This window comes from Nyctereutes procyonoides, unplaced genomic scaffold, assembly GCF_905146905.1.
Source record: "Nyctereutes procyonoides isolate TBG_1078 unplaced genomic scaffold, NYPRO_anot_genome, whole genome shotgun sequence".
In the NCBI taxonomy this organism is placed as follows: Eukaryota; Metazoa; Chordata; class Mammalia; order Carnivora; family Canidae; genus Nyctereutes; species Nyctereutes procyonoides.
In genome coordinates, this window is record NW_026575052.1 from 34,052,328 (window position 1) to 34,075,906 (window position 23,579).

The 23,579-nt window shown below is 38.9% G+C and overlaps 1 protein-coding gene across 5 annotated transcripts in view; it reads right to left on the bottom strand.

Annotated features, from left to right (window-relative positions):
- Nucleotides 1-23,579, bottom strand: part of NLN (neurolysin) — an 86,363-nt gene that overhangs the window by 31,874 nt on the left and 30,910 nt on the right. For 4 of the 5 annotated variants that reach the window (XM_055332411.1, XM_055332415.1, XM_055332413.1 and 1 more), the window contains exons 2-6: nt 21,218-21,477; nt 17,846-17,994; nt 8,945-9,052; nt 5,555-5,657; nt 4,761-4,921 (exon numbers count right to left, since the gene is read on the bottom strand). In XM_055332411.1, coding sequence (XP_055188386.1) covers nt 4,761-4,921; nt 5,555-5,657; nt 8,945-9,052; nt 17,846-17,994; nt 21,218-21,477 — 781 coding nt within the window. The remainder of the gene's footprint in view (nt 1-4,760; nt 4,922-5,554; nt 5,658-8,944; nt 9,053-17,845; nt 17,995-21,217; nt 21,478-23,579) is intronic. The other variant, XM_055332416.1, reaches the window with a different exon arrangement.

Here is a 23,579-nt window from a genome sequence, read left to right on the forward strand (position 1 = left end):
CAGTTCCACGTGTGGGTATGTATCCCAAAGAGTGGAAGCAGGAATTCAAAAAGATATCTACACACCTGTGTTCACTACAACATTATGTGAATAATAGCCAAGTGGTGGAAGCGTGTTCATCAATGGATAAATAAAGGAAATGTGGTTGATACATACAAAGGAATATTATTCAGTCTTAAAAGGGTAAGAAATGCTAGCGCATGGATAAAACTTCAAGACATCACACTAAGTGAAATAAGCCAGCCACAAAATATGTCCACAAATTGTATGATTCCAACTTACATAAGGTTCCTAGAGGAGTCAAATTCATAGAGCCAGAAAATAGAGCAGTGAATGCCAGGGGTCGGGGAAAAGAAGATTGGGAGTTAGTATTTAATGGGTACAGAGTTTTAGCTGGGAAAGATGACAAAGTCTGAAGACACATAGTGGTGATGGTTGCATAGCAATGTGAACATTCATCTCAAATCATTACACATTTTTTTGTTTTTGTTTTGTATGTATTAAGAATATAAATAATGATATTGCTTTATTTTTTTAATAATAAAAGGAAAAGTAATCTCCTGGAGAAAGTAATAAATGTTGAAGTCAAAGAAAAATTACCCCAATGATTAAATCATATTTAATTGTTTCTAAGGAAGATCACACACTGAGGTCAGTCTATCCAGGTTCTTAATTAGGCTCTACCATTTATTATTTATTTGACCTTTGTTAAGTCCTTTAACCTTTCTAAGCCTCAGGTTTCTCATCTTTAAGATGTGGACAATAGAAGTAGCTGAATCGTAGGGGGATAACGAAGACCCAAGTCAAAATATATGTCAAGTGCACAGAAAAGTGCCTGGTACGTGAGCAAATACTAAATATTTACTCTAATTTTCATTATTTTAAAACTAGAATGGATATATGGATAAGAGAAATACATAACTCTTCTCAAGTTCTAAAGTTTACTAGTTTGAGTTTTTCCCATCTTTTTCAGTTTTCCTAGACTTCTCTCTAGACTGCCAATTTTCTCAAAATCCCCCTCCCCCCATTCTTTCTTTTAGTAAAAGAATTTTCTGAGTTTTTGCTGGACACATGATACCTTGACTACCTCCCCTAACCTCTCTTAAAACTAGCTGTGGCCACATGATATGCAACGGAACAAGGGACTAGCAAAGAGGTCATGAGTAAAATTCCTGGGTTATCTCTTTATAGATGCTTGTCTTGTCAGCTGTGAACTGCATGTGACAACAATGACTGTGGAAGCCACAATACCAAGGATGGCATAGCTATCTCCTCGAACTCTGGATCACTCACCTCTGTACTGTTAGTTGCAAGAGAAATACACCTTTAGAAATTGTGTTAAAACACATATAACATAAAAATGCCATTTTAACCATTTGAAAAAAATTATTTAAGACTTTTATTAGCAGGTGCTTGCCATCTGCTGACTTTGAAAAAAAATCAAGTTGTAAACTTTTATTACAAATTTAAAATTAGGTTCTTAAATTTAAATCTTAACTTGACCAGATACAAAACAACTTAAAAACTTTTAAAGGTGTATTGAGAAAAACCAGGCTAAAAAACCAAACCCAACCCAACCCGTTTATCATTACCAAAAAAGACAGCTTTAGGTAAAAATAATAGAAACCTCAGGCTGCATAGATAATGCAGATTGGAAGTTCTCCTTATCGGCTCAATGGGCAAAAGGCAAGCACTTAAAGTCTTTGGCTCCAATCTCTTGTTTATTTCTTACTGCTGGAAATTCATATTTACTACTTCTTGTTGGCCAGCTAAACCGGATGATAGTAGAGACCATAAGACCGCATTTACTTAGTGCCCCCAGCCTCACGAGCCTACCAATTCTCAGAAGTAGATTGGCTGAGTTTGTCTCTGGAATCTTGTGGTTTGGGGTTTTCTAGCATCTGTGTGGGTCACTGGAGTTAAGTTGGCAGAGACCTTGAGGCAGCTGTTGATGTTGGGCCTCATCTTAATTTTCCTTCCTTTCCACTTCAGGCTGTCTCTGTCAAGAAGGAGCCCTGTGGGATCATGGTCTGAACCCCCATACACACTGTCTCACTGGTCTGCCTTGCTCTCCTGTCTGCTGGTCAGAGCCCTCCAGTGCTTCTCCCTGCGGGCGAGGGTTGGAAGAGTGGTTGCTGCCCACAGACAAGTGGGAACTTGGTCTATGGGAGGTCTGGTGCTGTGGGGCTTGCCTTTCGGGAGCACTGTCCCAGTCCTCCTCCTTCCCCATCCTCACTATTCTGGTACTTCTGCGGGTAACTATGGGGAAGGCTCCTGCAATGAAGAACATCTTTAACAGTTATCACCTGCTGCATATTTATGGCCTTGAGCTGGGGCTCCACCACAGCCTGGCACTTTTGCTGCCTCCCTACCCTTTCCTCCTCCCACACCAGACTCCAGCCTCTCCCTTTCCTACACTAAGCAGGTACTTCCCAGGGTGATTCTTTTTGGCAATCTGGTATACAAACACCTTGGTCTCATTTCTGTTGATCGAACTGCATCAATTTCTTAAAGTGAACCACTTTACGTTCTCCACACCTTCATTGTGATGACCTTGTGGTGCTGCGGAGGTGAGGGCAGGGTCACCTCCCCCCACTTGTTGCACGTGGTGACAGTGATGGTGACTGGGCCACTGGGGGTGCAGCTGCTTAGGGCTCTCTGGGGTCCACTCTCCTTCCCACTCTTGCCGGAACTCCCATTTAAGCCATTTTTAAGTGTCTAATTCAGTGGCACTAATTGCACTCGGTTCATACTATTAGGCAACCACTACTATTATCTGTTTCCAAAACTTTTCCAACACCCCAACTGGAAACCTGGTAACCATTAAACAGCAATTCCCCAGTGTCCCCTGCCTCTGCCAACCACTAATCCTTTCTGAAGAGAAATAGCTTTTGTCTTATTTGAGTCACTGCACTGTTGGTTGGCTTTTGTATAGCTGCTTACCCTGTACCCTCACACACGCAGAGGTTGGTATTAGGAATAGGGTACTGCCATAAGAAAAATGAAAAAATGTACAGGAGTAGAAGGTGGGAACAGAGACACAGCAGGCTAGGAAGCTAGCAATCCTCATTATACCATGGGTAACATTTGTTAAAATGATTTCATATCATAACTTGGAAGGCAGGACAATTACCTACTAAGTCTTAGTCCTAGGGGGACTGTTGGGGACATCTAACGTTGGTGCATGTGTGTTGCTATGTGTGGCTTTTGGAAAGATTGCATGAGATGAACTCAAATGAGAACTGTTCAGTTTACAAAGATAGAAGGAAAAGACTTCTATTAACCAAGGTTTTGTCCATGGCTTACAATCTAGGACCTCAGATGTCTGGGGGAGCCATCGCTCTGTACTCCTAGGATCAAGAGAAAAGACTCACTTAGAGTTATTGAATTACAGAGAGTAGTTTGAGAATACTGTCTTCTTCCTCAAGCCTACTGTTTCAGAAGGCCCCATAGCAGACTCTATTAAAGCAAGATGGACAAGATACAGGAGCCAATATAAAAAAATCTAGAAGACTTAGGAACTACTGACCAAAAGTACTACTTGGGTATAATCATTTTAATCTGAATCTGACTGGAAGCAAACAGACAAGACACTTACTACATTTTTGAGGGAATTATATTACCAAAGGCATCATGAACTTGGCCTACAAAAGCTTGTGGTTATTTGATCCCTAAAGCAATCCTCAGGCTTCAAACCAGCATGGGCAGGAATCTTGACTAGTAGCTGCCCAGGATTTGGTCCTAGAGGGCAACAGACAAGAAAGAATTCCTGGCAGGCAAAATCAGGGATCGCGCGGTACAATTGCTAATTACTGCTAGGGAAAAAAAAAAAAAGTAACTTTAAGGAGCTATCCAAGGACCTTCATCAAAGCAAGGAATCCTCACAATTTCTGCCAGTTTTTGAAAATTGGTATGGGCCTGCCATATGTCTCCCATTCTTTCTTTTTTCCAAACAGGAGTTTTTAGTGTGGATACTGCGTTCCTAACCCATCAGTGCGTGTGTGTGTTGGGGATGAACAGATCAGACAACATGCTCTCTCTTTCATAAGTTGCTAGATCATGAGGAAGCTACAAGTGGGGAGGACTCCAGACAGGCTTGTCTTTGAGCTCGAGGCAGTTAACTGGTTACGATTTGACATATGGTGAGTGGGTTCTAGGTGTGGCAAAAAGGTGCTCACAGTTATCTGGAGGGCCCGAGAGGCAGACTGTGGAGGAACTAGCCAGCTGACTCTCAGAAGGCATTTTTAATTCTTCCTTTTTTCCTTTTGGCAGTGGAATCTCCTCAGCTAAGCACATGGCTGTCAACCAGAGACTACATTCCCCCCCGTTCCCCTGCAGCTAGATATGGCAAGATGATGGAATCTGAGTCAATGGGATCTGAATGGAGTTGACGTACATCATTTCAAGGTCTTCTTAAAGGTGCTTTATTTTCCCTCTTCCCTAAAGGCTGGGACATGATGAGAGCTGGTATGGCCTTGGAAGTCATTTGTTGAGACAGAGAGGCCTAGACTTCTGACTTGGTAAAAGAATACAACTTTTGTTTATTTAACCAATTCTATTTTAATGAAAACAGCTTATGATGTGGCCACACCAAGGCTGCCATTGAGCAAGGAGAAAGTTAAAAGCTTTAAGAAATTAGGAGGCATAATACACAACTAGGCATATTGGTCTCTGAGCTGATGTCAACATGGGTAAACAAAGGAAACCCATTTCTTAAAATCTTCCACAAAAACAAAAGAAAGACAAGACATTCAGAGTACCTCTTTGCACCTTGTATTAAAAGCCATTTCCATCTTCCTTCTGGTCTCAGGGATACAACATTTCTTCATGACAGGAAAATAGTGTGGATATTTTAAGGTAATTTTATACTTGTCATCATCTGTCTTTTCTAAACCGTCAATGAAATCATCAGGAAGTGCACCTGCAAAAAATCATTTTCTCATTCATCTATTTTTCTACTCATTATTAGTGTATTTAGCAATTGGCATGGTGCCTTTAAGAAGCTCTAGGAATTCTGTGAAGTAACTGAGATTCAAGTAAAATAATGATAATCCTTATAATATCATTTTGATGTTACTAGAATGGGGGTGGTGATCAGAGGATGGTGGCTTAGGAGATGGTAATTCAGAATATGAATAGGCTTCAGTGCACTTGTACAGATGGTGTTTTGATGGGGAACAGGCAAAGCTAAGCCACAAAAGATTCAGAACAGATTAAGCACAAACTACTTAAAGTTACACTGTAGGAGATATTATAAAGCAAAAAATTTCAAGGCACTGAAGGCTGTTAAACACTAGCATAAGTTACCAGGAAATATGAAATCTCCTTTGGATTATCTCTAGAAATAGTATATACTCTTATTAGAATAAAATCTAGGCATGCTTTGGTTGTCTTTTTTGTTGAAGGGGTGATGAGTTCTCTAGAAAAATACCTGATCATTTTTTAAAGAATTCTTTCAACTTTGATTTGGCAAATGGTGAGGTAACATTATTTCTCTAAATTATACTATTTAACCAGAAAAAACAAACAAACAAACAAACAAACAGAATTTTACCAAGTTCAGCCTTGGAAAATACAAGGAAGGTATCATCCTCATTGAGGTTTTTGTTGAAGTCAATACATAGCTCACTCACTCTTTTCTTCATTGCTTTGATTTCCTAAACAGAAGATACAGATATAGAATATTAACAATAAGACAAAAATTTCATTTTTTAAAAAAAGATTTTGTTTATTCATGAGAGACACACACACAGAGAGAGGCAGAGACACAGGCAGAGGGAGGAGCAGGCTCCATGCAGGGACTCCATGTGGGACTTGATCCCGGGACTCCAGGATCACACCCTGGGCAGAAGGCGCCCTAAACCGCTGAGCCACCCAGGCTGCCCGAAACTTTCATTTTTAATGCCATTATTCAAACAAGTTTCACTTTTACATGAAGATTGGCTTCTATGTCCAGCCTGCAGGAAGTGTTTTTTTAAAGATGTGTTTCATAAAATAGTTTCTTGAAGTCTTCTATGCAGTATCTGTATCTGTATGAGTATCTGATACAGAGTATCAGTATGCAACATGAGTATCTGTATGCAACACCTACAAAAGGCAATCCCAGTGATGTGTTAGAAATTAGTCATAAGAACTAACTTGTAAGAACTAAATAAACTTAGTAGGTATAATTGAAGCGGACTCTGGTACAGAGTACATACAGATAGTAAATAGTTGTTGGGTGAACGAATGAATGTAGTAGCCTGTTAATAATTAACATTTTTCTTTCTTTTTAAAAATTATTATTATTTTAAAGATTTTATTTATTTATTCATGAGAGACACAGAGGGAGTGAGAGGCAGATACACAGGCAGAGGGAGAAGCAGGCTCTATGCAGGGAGCCCGATGTGGGACTTGATCCCGGGTCTCCAGGATCACACCCTAGGCTGCAGGAGGCGCTAAACTGCTGCGCCACTGGGGCTGCCCTAAAATTATTTTTTTATTTTTTATTTATTTTTATTTTTATTTTTTTAATCTTTATTCATGATAGTCACACACAGAGAGAGAGAGAGGCAGAGACACACAGGCAGAGGGAGAAGCAGGCTCCATGCACCGGGAGCCCGACGTGGGATTCGATCCCAGGTCTCCAGGATCACGTCCCGGGCCAAAGGCAGGCGCCAAACCACTGCGCCACCCAGGGATCCCAAATTATTTTTTTAAAAACATTTTATCTATTAATTTGAGAAAGACAGAGAGACAGCTTGAGTGAGTGAGAGAGAGAATGCACGAGCAAGGGGGAGAGTCAGAGGGAGAAGGAGAAGCCGATTCCCCATTGAACAGGGAGCCCGATATGGGGCTTGATCTCACTACCCAGGAACCATGATTTGAGCCGAAGGCAGATGCCCAATTGATTGAGCCACCCAGGCACCCCTAATTAACATATTTCTAATCTTTTCCAATTCAGAGTCTTAATGTAGAAATCAACATTTGGTGCTGAAGTAAACAGATAATTAATTTTATGGTTGTTTTGGAAAAAAGGCTGTGTCTTAGTTTTATAGACTTTTGTAAACTAAGGTAATAGGGGCCTTAACATTTGCATAAAAAATATTAGGTGAGAAATCAGAGGAGGCAAAAAAGGAAACCACAAGAAAAAACATTAAATGTTTATATTAATCTGTCTTATATTCTAAAGATGCTGGATAATGAAATTTCAGGAACCATAATGGTTCTCAAAGCATGGCCCTGACCCCAACATCACCTGGGAGTTTGTTAGAAATGTATATTCTTGAGACCCAAACCAAACCAACTAAAACACAAACTCTCAGAGGTGGGACTCTGTACTCAGAGCTTTAACAGTTTTGCTGTAAACCATCACTTGGTTTGGATGTCTTTCACACTGGTTTCCTGTTTCTAATGTTTACAAGAATAACCTGATAATTCTGGTGCACACTTAATTTGAGTCTGCTGACTTAACACATACTGTGCAGTATTGGTTTTGGACACTTGGGTTATCACCTCAAGCTCCCTTCCACCTCTCCCCCATTCTACATTAGCCATGTAGTTTGGGTGGGACCTGATCCTATCTGAAATTTCAGGGATGTGACCCTATACCATTCAGGTAATCCCATCCCCACTGTAGTACTGACTGGTTCTGATTAGCAAGGCCTGGCATTCTCCTGACTAAAAGGGGAGTCAGGATTAGGCATATGATCCAATGCAGGCCATTAAGACATGAGAGGAAGTTTGACACTATGTCCTTTTGGATGGTGGATCTTCTAGTTATACAAGCAAATAAGTCTTTTCTATTGTTTAAACTGAGTCAACAGGGTTTTATCAATTGTAAATAAACATATTTCAACTAATACAATGCCCCAAACAGAAATGATGAGTGACCCGGAAGACATAAGGTAAATTACATAAGTCAGATCAGTCACATTTCTCTAACTAGGTTGAGGAAGATACAAGGTATTCAAAGGGCGTTTAGGTGACAGAAAGGTACCTGTATCTCAGTAGTACCTTCAGTTATATCTACTAGGCTGACATCACTTGGTTTGGCTATCTTTCACACTTGTTTCCTGTTCTACTGTTTAGAAGAATGACTTGGAAACAGATACAGGGTTGTATTTCCTGTCCAAGAAAAATGATTTAATTCTGTAGCTGAGTTTACTTCTGATAATGGAAGACAGGATCAGCATCAGACAAGAAAAAGTTTGAGGAGCACTTTTCAGTAGCTAATGTGTCCTCATATTCGGTTGGCCCTTGAGCAACAGGGATTTGAATGGTCCAGGGCCACTTATATATAGATATTTTTTCAGTAAATAAAGTTCAGTACTATAAATGTATGTTCTCTTCCTTTTGATTTCCTCAATAATAAGTTCTTTTCTCTGGCTTACTTTAAGACAATATATAATACATACAACATACAAAATACATGTAAATCAACTATGTTATGGGTAAAGCTTCTGGTCAATAGCAGGCTATTAAGTTTTTGGGGAGTAAGAAGTGTGGATATTTTTGACTGTGCAGGGGAATTGTTATCTCAACCCCCAGGATGTTCAAGGGTGAACTATATTAATCCTAGGGTATTCCACTCCAAAGTGCTTGTATTAAAACTCTCTATCATAAAAATTTTCTTACCAATGACCATGGGAGTGAGAGTGCAAATCAACTACTAAGACCTGGAAATAGCCATAAGGAAATATAAAATGGAGAACGGAAAATAAGCCCAGCACATAGGAAACAAATGTAATTTGCATAGGATTAAAAATTCTGATTATCAGTTGTCAGTCACCATGAGGTTGAAAGGAGTTGTAGAATTTAAAACCACTGACTACCAAATACACTGGAAATGGATTTGTATTATGTATTATTTTCCATAATACAAATGTGTTGTTTTCCAACCTGTTTTCTGTTGTATTTTATTTATTCTTTTTTTTCAAATAAGAAAAAAGAAACATAAACTCACATTTTGAACTTGTTCTGGAAGATGGAGCCCATTCCTTTTTCCCATTTTAATTGACTTTTCCAAGTATCTCCTGGCTTCAGGTTTTATCTTACTCAGATCAGATGTTTCCTGAAATGAAAGGGTATGACAACCATTTCTGTTACAATAGTGCATGGGTAAATTATAAACTATGAGACCAAAGCAAATTTATTCATCATCTCTGTTGGGCTATGAAGCACACAGGTGATTACGAGGCAGGCTCTTTTGAAGACCTAATTTCTTTTATGCTTTAGTGAGCTTTGCTCATTTAAAAGGGAAAAATTAAATAAATAAAAAAGCTAAACAGAACTGCCTCGCCTCACATCAGAATCAAAAATGCCTGTACCACTTGAAAGTGTGATAATAGAAATATTTGCATAATCTCATTCTGAGTATTCTCTATGACCATGGTCTTTTTCAAAGAACGTATTCCTTATCACGAATCATCTGGATTTAATTTTCTATCATTTGCTAACCTGGTTCCACTTGAGAGGCAGGAATAGAAATAATGGGCAAATTCTACACAAATGGAGAATGGGACTCTTTTGCCAACATACCAAACAAGGACAGCTGGATTAAAACCCCAGCCAAAGGCTTCCAACACTTCAAAAACGCCTTACTGTCGTTTGGCAAGAGAGATCAAGAGACTACAGCAAGCAGCATATGAACAACTATCTGGGAAAATGAGTCAACACTGCACAAAAAGGAGGAAAGCTGGACAGAACATTTGAACCTGTAGGCAGGAGCAAAACAACGTCACTCAAAAGAATGGAGAATTCCCCTGGCAAAAGCAAGCTAATAAAAATACCAGATGTTTTCTCAAAACAGGTGGCAGGACAGACATGGCACATCTGGGTGGCTGGTCAGTTCATGGTCCCTGGGAGGAAATGGGGACGCCAGACGGACTCAGCAGGTGTAATGGATTCAGCCTGGGTGAGAGCCAATAAGGGACACGTGTCTCTAGAGCCTTAGAGACCTACCATTGGGTGCACTCTCTCTCCATCAAGACCTGGGCTGCCCACCCTTGAGTTTTATATTTTCCCAACTAAAGATATCTTTGAAGGAACAAAGTTTTAGCTTCAGAACATGCATTTTAGATTGCTGGTGTAAGGCTTTTGCTGTAATCATTCTGCAGCTTTTTTTCATATTTTATGACAACAGGCAAATAGCTGTATTTTATTTTTAAAAATATTTTATTTATTTATTTGGGAGAGAGAGAGAGAACATATGAGTAAGAGGTAGAAGCAGAGGGAAATCACAGAGAGAAGCAGACTCTCTTCTGAGCAGGGAGATCTACTCAGGGCTCAATCCCAGGACCCTGAGATCCCGACTTGAACCAAAGGCCGATGCTTAACTGACTGAGCTGCCCAGGTGCCCTCAAATAGTTGTATTTTAACTAAAGGTACTACTCGATACAGCAATCCGTATCTCACTTTGCCTACCAATACAAAATCGTAGGTCCTAAGTACTTAAGCACTTTTGTGCATACATTACTCACAGTTTCCTCTGCGTTTGTTCACAGTGGAGGCAGAGAACAGTTAGACTCCTTTTTCCATTATAACCTTCTTTTATATCCTTGGAGAACTTCTGCGCATGCTGGCATGACTGGAGTTGGAACTCCCCCTAACTGATATTGGCACACACTGGGATCCCAGCAGCACGTGCCTGCAGTGGGAAGAAACCCCTAATGGCCAGGGAGAGAACAGGGCTGTGGGCCGGCTCCCTCAGGGATGGCTAGCCGTTCGAATCACAGAGTTCAGGGGCATGTGATTAACCTGGGTTGATCAAGGCTGGTTTTAACAGCACCAGGAAGTATGTCCTGAGGTGTGGGGCACAGCAACTGGAGTTTCTAGAAGGTATAATACTGGATGCTGTAAGGTTGGGGAGCATCTAGGCGAGAGCTATGTGTAGCAGAGGAAAAAAAGTTCCCCATGAGGAGGGTCTGGGGAGAGCTGGGTAAGTTGTGAGGGGCCCAAATAAGCAGGCCCAGAGCCAGAGCAGAAGGCCTTCCCTGCAGGGCAGTGAGCCACGGGGGAAGTCGGGCACAATGCTGGGCAGCAGTGTACCAGGGCCTCGGGTTCCTGGCTTCACCTGGTCACCAGGGCCCTGAGCTTAGAACAGAGGCTCACTGCAAGGCCCACCAGCTGCCGTGAGCAGATTTCTCCCTCTTTGCTCTGCTCGGTCAGGAAGGGCTCACATGCTAGGAGTGCCCGGCCCCGCTGTATCTCTGGAGTACAGAGCTGGTCCTTCAGAAAGCCCAGAAGCATACTCGGCAGAGTAAACTCAAACTCCTGGTCTTGACTGGGTAAAAACGACCGACTCCCTAAAAAGGTAAGACGGGCATCAACAGGTACAAGGATGTTCTGAGAAAAATCTGCCCCAAATTAGGTCTAATTTAAAAAAATGACTAATTATCTGTACTGAAATGTTTGACTTACCACAAAAATGACCCTTAACAAAATCTGACTCAACTGTAACCAGGCATCATCTGCCAGTCAGACTCTGAGGCCTCAGAAATCTCTGGAGGGCTCTCGTAGGAGGAGAGCACTTCTGATATGTGCTTCTAAAGCACATTCTTGAGCTGATCATATAAATATTCTCCCTTATAATCTCCAGGCAAGAGCAGAATCACTGCGTAAGGATTTTCTAGGAGCAAAGTAGCCAATACTCTGGACTGCTCTGTGGTAACTGCATCTTCCTTCCTGAATAAGAATTTAATCCATTTGAATCTGAACCAGGTCTCAGACCTCCTTGGGTGAAGTTTCTCCTCGTTAGGGGTGGGGGAAGGCCTAACGTGCCCTTGAGAAATTTTCCAGTTTATATAATCTGACAGTAGAGGCTCGGATTTACTTTAATCTCTGTGGTGAGGAGATTTAGTTTCTTCCTATTCTCCTCCTGTAACAAAGAGGCTTCACATGAAAGTGTGAATGTGGGCACATGTGCACACATACACTGACACATATGCTCGTATACTCATTTTATAAACAAGAAAACTGAAGTTAAATGATCTTCTTAGTTCACTCAGCTATTGATTAGTAAAAATGCATAGAAATACATTTTATAAATTCTTACTTTGGTACTTTCCCCAATATATTATACCACTAGATTATACCTTGATTTATTATCATTCTTTAGAATTTTATTATAAATCAGTGAACATTTTCTTAATTTCTCTGCAATCCTCCCCTTCTTTCTTTAAAATATTTTATTTATTTATTCATGAGAGACACACACAGAGAGAGAGGCAGAGACACAGGCAGAGGGAGAAGCAGGCTCCATGCTGGAAGCCCAACGTGGGACTCGATTGCAGGTCTCCAGGATCAGGCCCTGAACCAAAGGCAGACGCTCAACCACTGAGCCACCCAGGCGTCCCTCCTCCCCACCTTCTATCCCATGACTGTTCTTTTCTTTGCAAGACCTTCCATTTCAGCTTCTAAAATATATAAATAAAAGATAATTCCAGTGGGATTTTCCATATTGTGTATATAAAGAAGAAACCACAATATTGTTAAAAGAACCCTGAAAATTTAAGATGGTATATTTCTTTGAATATCATTTAGAAAAATGAGTTCAGGGATTCCTGGGATTTTATTTATTCATGAGAGACACAGAGAGAGGCAAAGACACAGGTAGAGGGAGAAGCAGGCTCCATGCAGGGAACCCAATGTGGGACTCGATCCCGGGACCCCAGGATCACGCCCTGGGCTGAAGACAAGAGGCCCAACCGCTGAGCCACCCAGGAATCCCTGTATTTCCCCAATTATTAATGAGACTGAATATCTTTTCATGTTTGTCATTTGTCTTTCTCCTAAAATATCTTTTCATGTCATTTGCCTATTTTTCTTTTGGAATGTTGGCCTTTTTTTTTATTGACTATAGTAGTACTTTATATATCCTAGGTACAAATGTTTTTCTAGTTCCATATTTTACAAATTTCTTAATTTAGTATTTACATATTTCAGTATTTGTTAGTATTAGTGTCTTTTGATTTTATTAATAGAAGTTCTTTTTTTTTAAGATTTATTTATTTTAGAGAGAGAGCACACACACACTAACAGCGGGAAGAAGGGCAGAGGGAGAGGGAGAGAATCCTCAAGCAATTTCCCTGATGAGCAGGGAGCCCAAGTCAGGGCTTGATTTTAGGACCACGAGATCATGACCTGAGCCCAAAAGCAAGAGTTGGATGCTTAACTAACTGAGCCACCCAGGTACCTCCTAAGTTCTTTATTTTAATGTAGTCATGTTTATCAGCCTTACATTTTACAGTTAGCATTTTGGTGTCTTGTTCAACAAATATATCCCTGCTCAGGTGTCATAAAGATTTATTCCTATATAAACTTCTAGAACTTGTTTCTCTGTTTGATTGTGAGTAGGAGATCCAATTTTTCCTTTTCCTATATAGATAACCCATGTCCTAGCAACAATTACTGAAGTCCTATCTTTTAGATCTGTCACCAAATGTTCCTCACTTTAGTTTCATGAATAATTACCTCTGTGGCTCCTGGGAGGTTACTATTTCTGAGCTTCAGCATATCTATTTATAAAGAGGGATGCTTCACAAGGTTGGTATAAAAGTTAAATTAGGGCAGCCCGAGTGGCTCAGCAGTTTAGCACTGCCTTCAGCCCAGGGCATGATCCTGGAGACCTGGGATCGAGTCCCACATTGGGTTCCCTGCATGGAGCCTGCTTCTCCCTCTGCCTGTGTCTTTGCCTCTCTCTGTGTCTCTCATGAATAAATAAAATCTTAAAAAAAAAAAAAAAAGAAGAAGTTAAATTAGATAACTACAATGTTGTGCCAATGTAAACTACTAACCACAAATTAGGGAGGAGGTAGGAAGACTATGGTATGCTAGTCTCAAGCTCTATTGTAATTTCATCCATCTATAGTCACCACAGGACTTATTTTGGAGGTTTTGAAAAATAATTGCAAATTAGTTGATACTTCTTAGATGGAGATGCACTGTCTCTTGAATTTGGGCAGACTGTAGAGACTCGTCAATCAATACAGTATGGCCAAAGTGATGCTATGTGACCTCCAAAATGGTCATAAAATGTAATGTTGCCTCTGTGTAGTTTGTTGAAACACCCTTGTCAGAGTTCTGAGTTTCCATGAAACAAATCTTACTACCCTGATGCCGCCATGCTATGAGAAAGTCCAAATTAGTCCATGTATAGAGACAACAAGGAGATGCCCTGACATAACATGAAGAGAAAGATGTCTGGTTGGCCTCTACACACTTCAGCTTCAGCCACCACTTAAATGCATGCAAGACCCCAAGGCAGAACTATCAAACTGACTTTTTTTTTTTTTACGATTTTATTTATTTATTCATGAGAGGTGCAGAGAGAGAGGCAGAAACACAGGCAGAAGGAGAAGCAGGCTCCATGCAGGGAGGCTGATGTGAGACTCGATCCCAGGACCTCAGGGTCATGCCCTGAGCCAAAGGCAGACGCTCAACCACTGAACCACGCAGGCATCCCTCCAAATGACTTCTTTATGAATTCCTGATCCACAGAAACTGTGACAGAATACAAAATGATTGCTGCTATATTCAGCCAGTAAGTTCTGAAGTAATAGGTTATATATCAGTATATCACTAGAAGCCTTACTGAGCATAGATTTTGCATAAAGAACTGTGAAAAATAATTTCATATTTTTATCATCAATCCTAAGTGAAGAATAAGATGATAGCTAAAATAACATCTTATATCGAATTAAGAATATTATAGATTATTATCTACATTCGTGGTATCTTGAGACCTCAGTATTATTCAGAGCATTCTCATTTTAGTAGATCATGCTGAAATTGCTGACTTCACATAAATTTAAAATCCTATCACCCAGCTTAATGAAGGGGTTATGTATTACACCATGGTTGCTCTGTTTTACTTACAACATTACAGAGAAATATAAATAGAATACTTAGATCTATCTAACTTTGTCTTTTTTAAAAATAATTTTTTTTTTATAGGGAGAGTGTATGTGCAAGTGCACATAAGTGGGCCGGAAAAGGCAAGGAGAGGAGCAGAGGATAAGGGAAAAAATCTTAAGCAGGCTCCACACCTGACATAGAGCCTAACATGGGCCTGGGTCTCATGACCCTGAGATCATGACCTAAGCCAAGAGTTGGCTGCTTAACCAACTGAGCCACCCAGGTACCCCTAACTTTATCTTTTAGGTATGAATGTGATGAGATTTATCATTTGTTAAACTGTCCAATGCTAGCACAGAACTCATACTGATAGTTTTAGATTTTAAAAAGTACTGCCTAAATACTGGGTAATATACAGAATTTCTGAGTCACTATATAGTATACCTGAAACTAATTTAACACTGTATGTCAACTATACTGGAATTAAAATAAAATAAATACTACCTAAATAAATGCATCTATTTGTCAAGGAATGTGTTTAAAGGGAACTAAATTCACTAAGTAAGCTCCAGTGATTAAAAAACCCACAACAGTTATTTTTTTATTATTCCGATCTAGTCCTAACAGATATTGTAAAAGCTTCTAAAAACGGTTGCACAACAATGGACAGGTATGATAATAATTACTCCTTTGGAAAAAAAAGAAAAAAAATGATGGAAGCAACTCTAAAACTACCGTAAATTATTACAATAAAACCTTTGAGGAAAAAAACAAAAACAAAAACAAACCTTTGAGGGATGCCTGGGTGGTTCAGCGGTTTAGCACTGCCTTGGGCCCAGGGTGTGATCCTGGAGACCCTGGAGACTCGGGCTCCCTGCGAGGAGCCTGCCTCTCCCCCTGCCTGTGTCTCTGCCTCTCTCTCTTTCTCATGAATAAATGAATAAATCTTAAAACAAACAAACAAAAAAAACCTTTGAGTGAACCAGCCCAAACAAATGGACAAATATGATGAATGCACTGGTATCTATCTGGTATATTTTACTAGCATACTATATAGGCAGCAGTTTGTTCCCAAATTTAAAAGTATAACAAAGAAATCTAAAGTGACAAACCTACTGTATCTTGCTAACATTCATAAAGATCAGAGAAAAACATTAATACAACATATTACATTAGGATTGTGATATCTTTTTAAGGCTTGAAAATCCCAAATGAAAACTTATAAGTCAGAATGGAAACAGAGTTCATCAAAGGAAATTAGAAATTCTGGGAAAAGGTTTTGAAATACATATATAATATAGAGCTAGAAAGGAAATCAGATTTTTTAAGGAAATAAAAAATATAAGACCGTAAGGGCCATGATTTGAATCACACAGAATTAATAACTGGGGTCAAAAGAAGAAAACGAAACAATGTAGCTAATAAAGAACACTCATAAAATTATTACAATTTATGTTATTTTTATAGTGCTAAGATGAACAGCTTTGAACCACACAGATGAATATAAATCACAGTGCCTGTCTGACATGAGAGAAGAGACAGCATGTACATCTCACATGTCTAAATAAAGTCTTAATTACATATTCTTTAGTATGTCACAAATAAAACATCTGAAACAAAACTGCTGTTTTACCTCAATTCTTGTCATAATTTGCTAAAAAGAACAAAATTTGAGATTTTGCATAAAGACACATGCAAAATTAAACAAAAATGTCTAGGATTATAAAACAATGGTTGTTTTTCAAACAAAGTGCTGAGCATCATGAAAATAAAAATTCAAAGCAAAAACATAATGACAATGCTGGGAAACAAATCAACATTGGTGATGAAAAGATCAAAAACCCTCAAGGCAGACCCTAACTTAAAATATTCATTATCCATAATTTCTGTGAGTCCTGAAAAACATAAGGATGATAGACAGGAATGACTGTGGTGGGTAGTATCAACAGTATGTCATCAATATCATGGCCCAAACCACATAATATTTATAGGTAAACAACTCACAATCCCATTTGGTTGTAGCTGACCTGATCTAATATAAACCTTGCAACATTCCAGAAATTCAAAGAGGTTTTTACATCGAACCATTATGTTCAAGATGGTCAAAAATCCTTAGATTTATAGCTGTACACGTTTTTATACCTGGTCTTTAGTGCTGAACGTGAACAGCAACTCAACATAAATCTATGGTATAACAATATATAACACTGTGCTATTATTATAACAATATGGTGTAATATAACAATCTATGGTATAACAATATATAACACTGTGCCCATTATTATAATAATTAAAAACAAAATCTAGAAACTTTCAGATACTTTTGATTGTTGGTCAAAGATTTTTACTTTTTTATTATAGATTTTTTCTTTTTTTTTTTCTTTTTTTAAAATTTTTATTTATTTATGATAGTCACACAGAGAGAGAGAGAGAGAGAGGGGCAGAGACACAGGCAGAGGGAGAAGCAGGCTCCATGCACTGGGAGCCTGACGTGGGATTCGATCCCGGGTCTCCAGGATCGCGCACCGGGCCAAAGGCAGGCGCTAAACCGCTGCGCTACCCAGGGATCCCCTTTTGTTTTCTTTTTAAAGGGATTTATAACATTGGAGTACCTGGGCGGCTGAGTCGGTTAAGCATCTGACTTTTTTTTTTAAGATTTTATTTATTTATTCATGAGAGACAGAGAGAGAGAGAGAGAGAGAGACAGAGAGAGGCAGGGAGAGAGAGAGAGAGGTGGAGAAGCAGGCTCCATGCAGGGAGCCCGACATGGGACTCGATCCTGGGATGCCAGGATCATGCCCTGGGCCGAAGGCAGGCGCCAAACCAGGGATCCCAGCATATGACTCTTGATTTCGACTCAGGTCATGAGATCAATCCCCAAGAAGGGCTGTGTGCTCAGCAGGGAGTCTGCTTGAGAGTCTCTCCTTCTTCCTCTGCCCCTTTTGCTTGTATGCACTCTCTCACTCTAATTAACCAATCAATTCTTAAAGGGATTTATAATATCATTTACCTGTAAATGAACAATTCTCAGAAATATATCTTCTCGCATGCTCATCTCAATATCAAAACGAGAAAGTCTTTTGTCTGCTTCTGTACTTGCTGCCCGCACTTCTTTGTCAGAAGAGACATGCTGAGGAAAGTCTAGCATGGTTCGCTCCACTGGCAATAGAGGAAAAAAAAAAAAACCATAAGGACTCATTGAATCAGGACTAAGAAAAATACCTCCTACCTGGATGAATGATTAACCCAATTTAAGTTTTTCATTTTATACTTTCTGTAAAGGTTCCTGAGGCTATCAAGAAATAGCATCTAGCGGCCCGGGTGGCTCAGCGGTTTAGTGTTGCCTTCAGCCCAGGGCGTGATCCTGGAGACCCAGGATCGAGTCCCACGTCAGGCTCCCTGCATGGAGCCTGCTTTTCCCTCTGCCTATGTCTTTGTCTCTCTCTCTCTCTCTCTCTCTCTCTGTGTGTGTCTCATGAATAAATAAATAAAATCTTAAAAAAAAAAAAAGAAATAGCATCTAATGCAGGACTTGGCTGTGGCAGTGCATTACTGGGAACAATCAGGGTAGACACTGTGCAATCAGAGTATGTGTAGGGTGTAATTTATTAACTTGGAATGCAGAAGGATAAAGACAGTTCTCCTAGTGACACATTTTATTTTACTACTATTATCTTGTATTTTTTGTGATGTATTTCATTGTCTGGGATGTGGGAGTATGGAACAATATGTGAAAAAATAACCATACAGTTCAGAGCAACTAAATTGTCAAATGAATGGGAGAGTAACTCAAAGACAGCACTTCTAAGCACTGGAGCCCTATGTGATGCCTTATGGATAAGGCTGGACCCTAGGATGGCAGGGCAAGAGGAAGATCTCAGGAGAGGACTAGAGAAGTAGAGACGACAAGCATGGGACTGGCAGAGACAGGATGTTTTGGAAAAAAGAAGACCAACTTAGTGAGAGGGGGTTTGTTTAGAATAGGAGTTCTTAACCTTTACTAAAGATTCCTTAAGAGAATCTAATCAAAAACTCTCTCCCAAATACACACGTTCATACAAGCATAAAAAGTTCCATACAATTTCAGAAGATTCCCAGAAATTTCAGCAGACACATCAAGTAAGAGGCTCAATACTGGGTTTACTTCTGTTACATAATGGTAGTAATGCAGTCTGCTCTAATTTTCACATATTAAAATGATTTCTTGGGTTTTTTTTATACATATGTATTTTGACTTTAATTGGGCAAAAGTCTGATTAACCCATACAACAGGAAAAAAAATGAGTATGACTTATAGGGATGGTTATAGCTATGCTGTGACAATGAATCCATTTTTATTATTTTTAGTACTTTGAAGGAATTATAAATAGGTAAAACTTCCTCTTGTGAATATGGTAGAGAGTAGAGCTATCCTTTACATACCAAGAAATTGTCCAGTTAAACAAGCTACCTCACTTTAATCAGTCCTCTTAAAACATAGCTACAAATAAAGCTGTTTAAAAATTGCCTCAAATATCAGAATGAGTTCATAATGTGTGGTTTAAAAAATCAAATTGAATAATTATTCTTTAAGGATTTAAGGAATAATTATTTTTTAAAATATATAGTTTTATGTCCCTTGATTAAAGAAAGAATGGAACAGAATTAAAATTTCATACATAGCACTTCTTTGAATAATAAACGACATAGCTATAGATTCTGTTTACTTTTTAAAAATTAGCTCAAGAAGATATTAGGAAAAATCAAAATTGCAGAACAAGAACGAAATGAGCAGAACAAAATGCAGGAGCCTGAAACTGGAAACATATTCTTAAACAAACAATAATACTAAAAACCATTTCCTTCCTTTGCCACAAAGACCTGAACCAGACTTATGTTCTCACTGCCAAACTATAAACAGTACATGACACTAGACAAATGAGGTTTTAACAGCTATTGCAGGAGGCAGATTAAACTCTAAGAATATATACCAATAAGAGGAAATTTGTTTTTAAAAATCTATTCCTGAACTCAAAAATTTCTATGATTAACTCACAAAACTAAACTTATGGGATAGCAAGAATATTAGAAAACTAAAAGCACATCTAAAAGATGTATTATTGGGGAAGAAGCATAATTTAAGATAATTAAAAAAAAGATTTTGTGCTTTCCCCACTGATTTTTATATTTGTTGAATGCAGAAGTCACCAGGCTGCCACACTATCTTGGCCAAATGTGACTGCAGAAGAAATGAGTTTCTGAACCAAGGATAAACCACATACGGGGAGGGAGATACGTATGAAATTGTGTTCTGGGAAAATGCCAAGTGGGAACCAACTCCATCCCTTTGACTATGACTAATGAGACCAATGAGGTCTTTTTTTTATTCAGGAGTTTAAACTCAAGACTGTTAGCCAGATTTAATGGCCATTAATCAGAGTGAAGCCATTGGTGGTAAGAGGCAGAAACTGAAACAGAATAGGGGAGGTAAGAGAATCCCTATTATGGTGGGAGACAGGTAGGGAACTCTCGGTGTTGAGGGGTTGGTGGGGATAAAGAAATGAGTAGGTCACTAGAGCTTTGCAGGATTCTGGACAACCTTCCAAATTCCGGAATACATACAAATGTTTCTGATATCCAGTTCTACAGATAACCTATGCTCTTACAAGGGCTAGATACACAGCCAAGGTCATTTAGCCATAATTATACTCCAGAGTACACCTAACCCTTAGAGGCAACTGATGTGAATCTTCACTCCTTTACTTCAAAGGACTTGTATGATAAAAATAATATTTTTTAGTGTAGGAAATATAGAAAATAGAGAAAAGCAGAAATAGTGAATTTTTAAAAATCAACTGTAAACTCAATACTCAAAAAATAAGCTATTATTAAAATTTGTGTATTTTCTTCTCGTTTTCTTCTCTGTGCTTTTTTTTTAAAAAAGTAACTAAATACTGTGCTTCTAGCATGGTTTTAATGGCTCCACAGTGTTGCAGAGGCTGAGTGTATCGTTATTTAGCCTATTTGTTGCCACCCAGGGGTTGTTTCCAAGCTTTTGAGAGGACAGAGTACCTATTTAAACATAAATTTACACAAAATTTCTTCTGTGTCTGAATATTTCCTTAGATTAAATGCCTGGATGTGGAATTAACAGGGCTAGGATATGAACTGCTTAAGCGTTTTGATATGTCAAAATATTCCCCAGGAAGCAGTTGTAATAGGAGTGTACATTCTGTAGCATCATTGCCAACACAATAAAAACAATTTTAATCTTATTTAATTGAATTCTAAGCAATTTATTAATCATTATGGAAAAATCAATGTCTTGTAAAATTGGAAAATGGACTGCCAAAACAGAATGCATAAAATGGTTGATGATGCCTACAAAATGCATCCTACTCACCTATGTACTTCACCTCTACATCTGCCAAGGCCTGCAAACAGTTCTCATAAGTTACTTCCTCAATGTCAAGCATTCCAATAGCATCGTACACCTGTTTGGTTTGCACAATGAGCTCCTCAGTTCTTGTTTTAATTTGCTCTGGTGAAAGATCCCATCGTAAAACATTTCTGCCAGCCACAGTATAGGAAGACATGGCTTGAAGAGGAGACCTCACTTCTCTTCCTAAAGTCATCATGAATAAAATCTTGGAACCACCAACTCTGAAAAGAATCAGAAAAATAAAAATCAGGCATTTGTTGGTCCAAAGTCGATACACAGATGTGTATTATCTAATTAAATTAAAAATAACTTTTTAATAAAACTGAGTAAATCCCTTTTGGGTGAACTTACATAAAATAAGCATAAAACTAAATGCCTTTGCATTTTTCCCCTTTGACTACAGACTTAATGGAATTTGTACTTAACCAAACACTGAATTGGTTATGTAATTAAATTATGTTGAGAAATAAAGTGTCAAAGACATTAACAACTGTCCTTTATAAATTAAGCCAGTAATCTTTCTTATTTAAATGTTTTCCCTGTGCTGGGATGCCTAGTTGGCTAAGTTGGTAGAGCATGTGACTATGATCTTGGGGCTGTAAGTTCAGGCCCTGTGTTGGGTACAGAGATTACTTAAAAAAACTAAAATCTTAAACAAAAAAATAAGAAGAAATACATGTTTTCCTGTGCTAACATCTATCTACAATGTACCAGACTCAAAAAATGTTTTAGGATTCAGCAAGGAAACATTTTCAAAATGCTCTTTTTATAATGAACACCAATGTAAAAAATTTTTTTACAAAAATTTCATGTAAATCACCTATGGCAATCTGAATTTAAGACTGGAGAAATAGGGACGCCTGGGTGACTCAGCAGTTAAACATCTGCCCAGGGATCCCGGTGGCTCAGCAGTTTGGCGCCTGGCTTCGGACCAGGATGTGAACCTGGGGTCCTGGGATCGAGTCCCACATTGGGCTCCCTGCACGGAGCCTGCTTCTCCCTCTGGCCTGTGTCTCTGCCTCTCTGTGTCGCTCATGAATAAATAAATAAAAATCTTTTAAAAAATAAATAAACATCTGCCTGCAACCCAGAGCATGATCCTGGAGACCCAGGATCAAGTCCCACATCGGGCTCCCTGCATGGAGCCTGCTTCTCTCTCTGCCTGTGTCTCTGCCTCTCTCTTTCTCTGTGTCTCTCATGAATAAATAAATAAAATCTTTTAAAAAAATGCTAGAATTAAAAAAAAAAAAGACTGGAGAGATAACATCATATTGCTATGATGTTATTCTAAAAAATAAAAGAAAAAAGAAATTGTCATGATACCAATCCTTCACCTCCCTAAAACTCTCAAACTAATAATTGATGCCATATGTGTATACATATGTAATATATACCATTCAATATAATTTTAGAGCTTATAAATAAAAATATTATAATTAATAGCTAACATCTGTTGTATGTTTAGGTAGTGTACTAAATGCTTTCCATTTATTCACTCAGTCCTCACAACAGAACTATAAGGTAGATACTATGGTTATTCTCATTTTATTTTATTTTTATTTTTGTTTATTTATTTTTTAAAGATTTTATTTATTTATTCATGAGAGACAGAGAGAGAGTGAGGCAGAGACAGAGGCAGAGGGAGAAGCAGGCGCCATGCAAGGAGTCTGACGTGGGACTCGATCCCAGGACTCCAGGATCATGCCCTGGGCTGAAGGCAGGTGCTAAACTGCTGAGCCACCCAGGGGATCCCTGGTTATTCTCATTTTATTTACCACAGAGGAAACAAAAACACAGGAAAATCAAGTAACTTGCCCAAGGTCACGCAGATGGCTAGACAGTATAGATCCAGAACCTACACTCTTAACTACTATGCTAAACTTCATTCCCATTATCTTACAAGACCCCCAAGACCACCTTATGTGGTTGGCAGTGCATTATTCTCTCTTAATAGCTGATTCAGTTGAAGCTCAGAGAGGCTAAGTGACTTATTTAAGGCCATTCACTCAATAGATACTTATAAGCATATACCGTCTGGTCATTATGACAGGTATCAAAGATAAACAGGCAAACTGACTAGGATCCTGCTGTTAATAATACAGTGGAGAACTCTGAAAGACCACAGAAGGAACTTTTCTAGGATGATTTTCTAAAGGGAATAAGGTGCAAGCCAAGATCTGGATGTTGTCCACAAATTACCCAAATGCCAAAAGCTGTAAGGAGAGAGGTCGGATAAGATCAGTGGGGACTAGAGAACGAAGAGCCTTGGGAATCACTTAAGAGTTCAACCTTATTCTGAAGGCAGTGAGAGAGCCACTGAAGG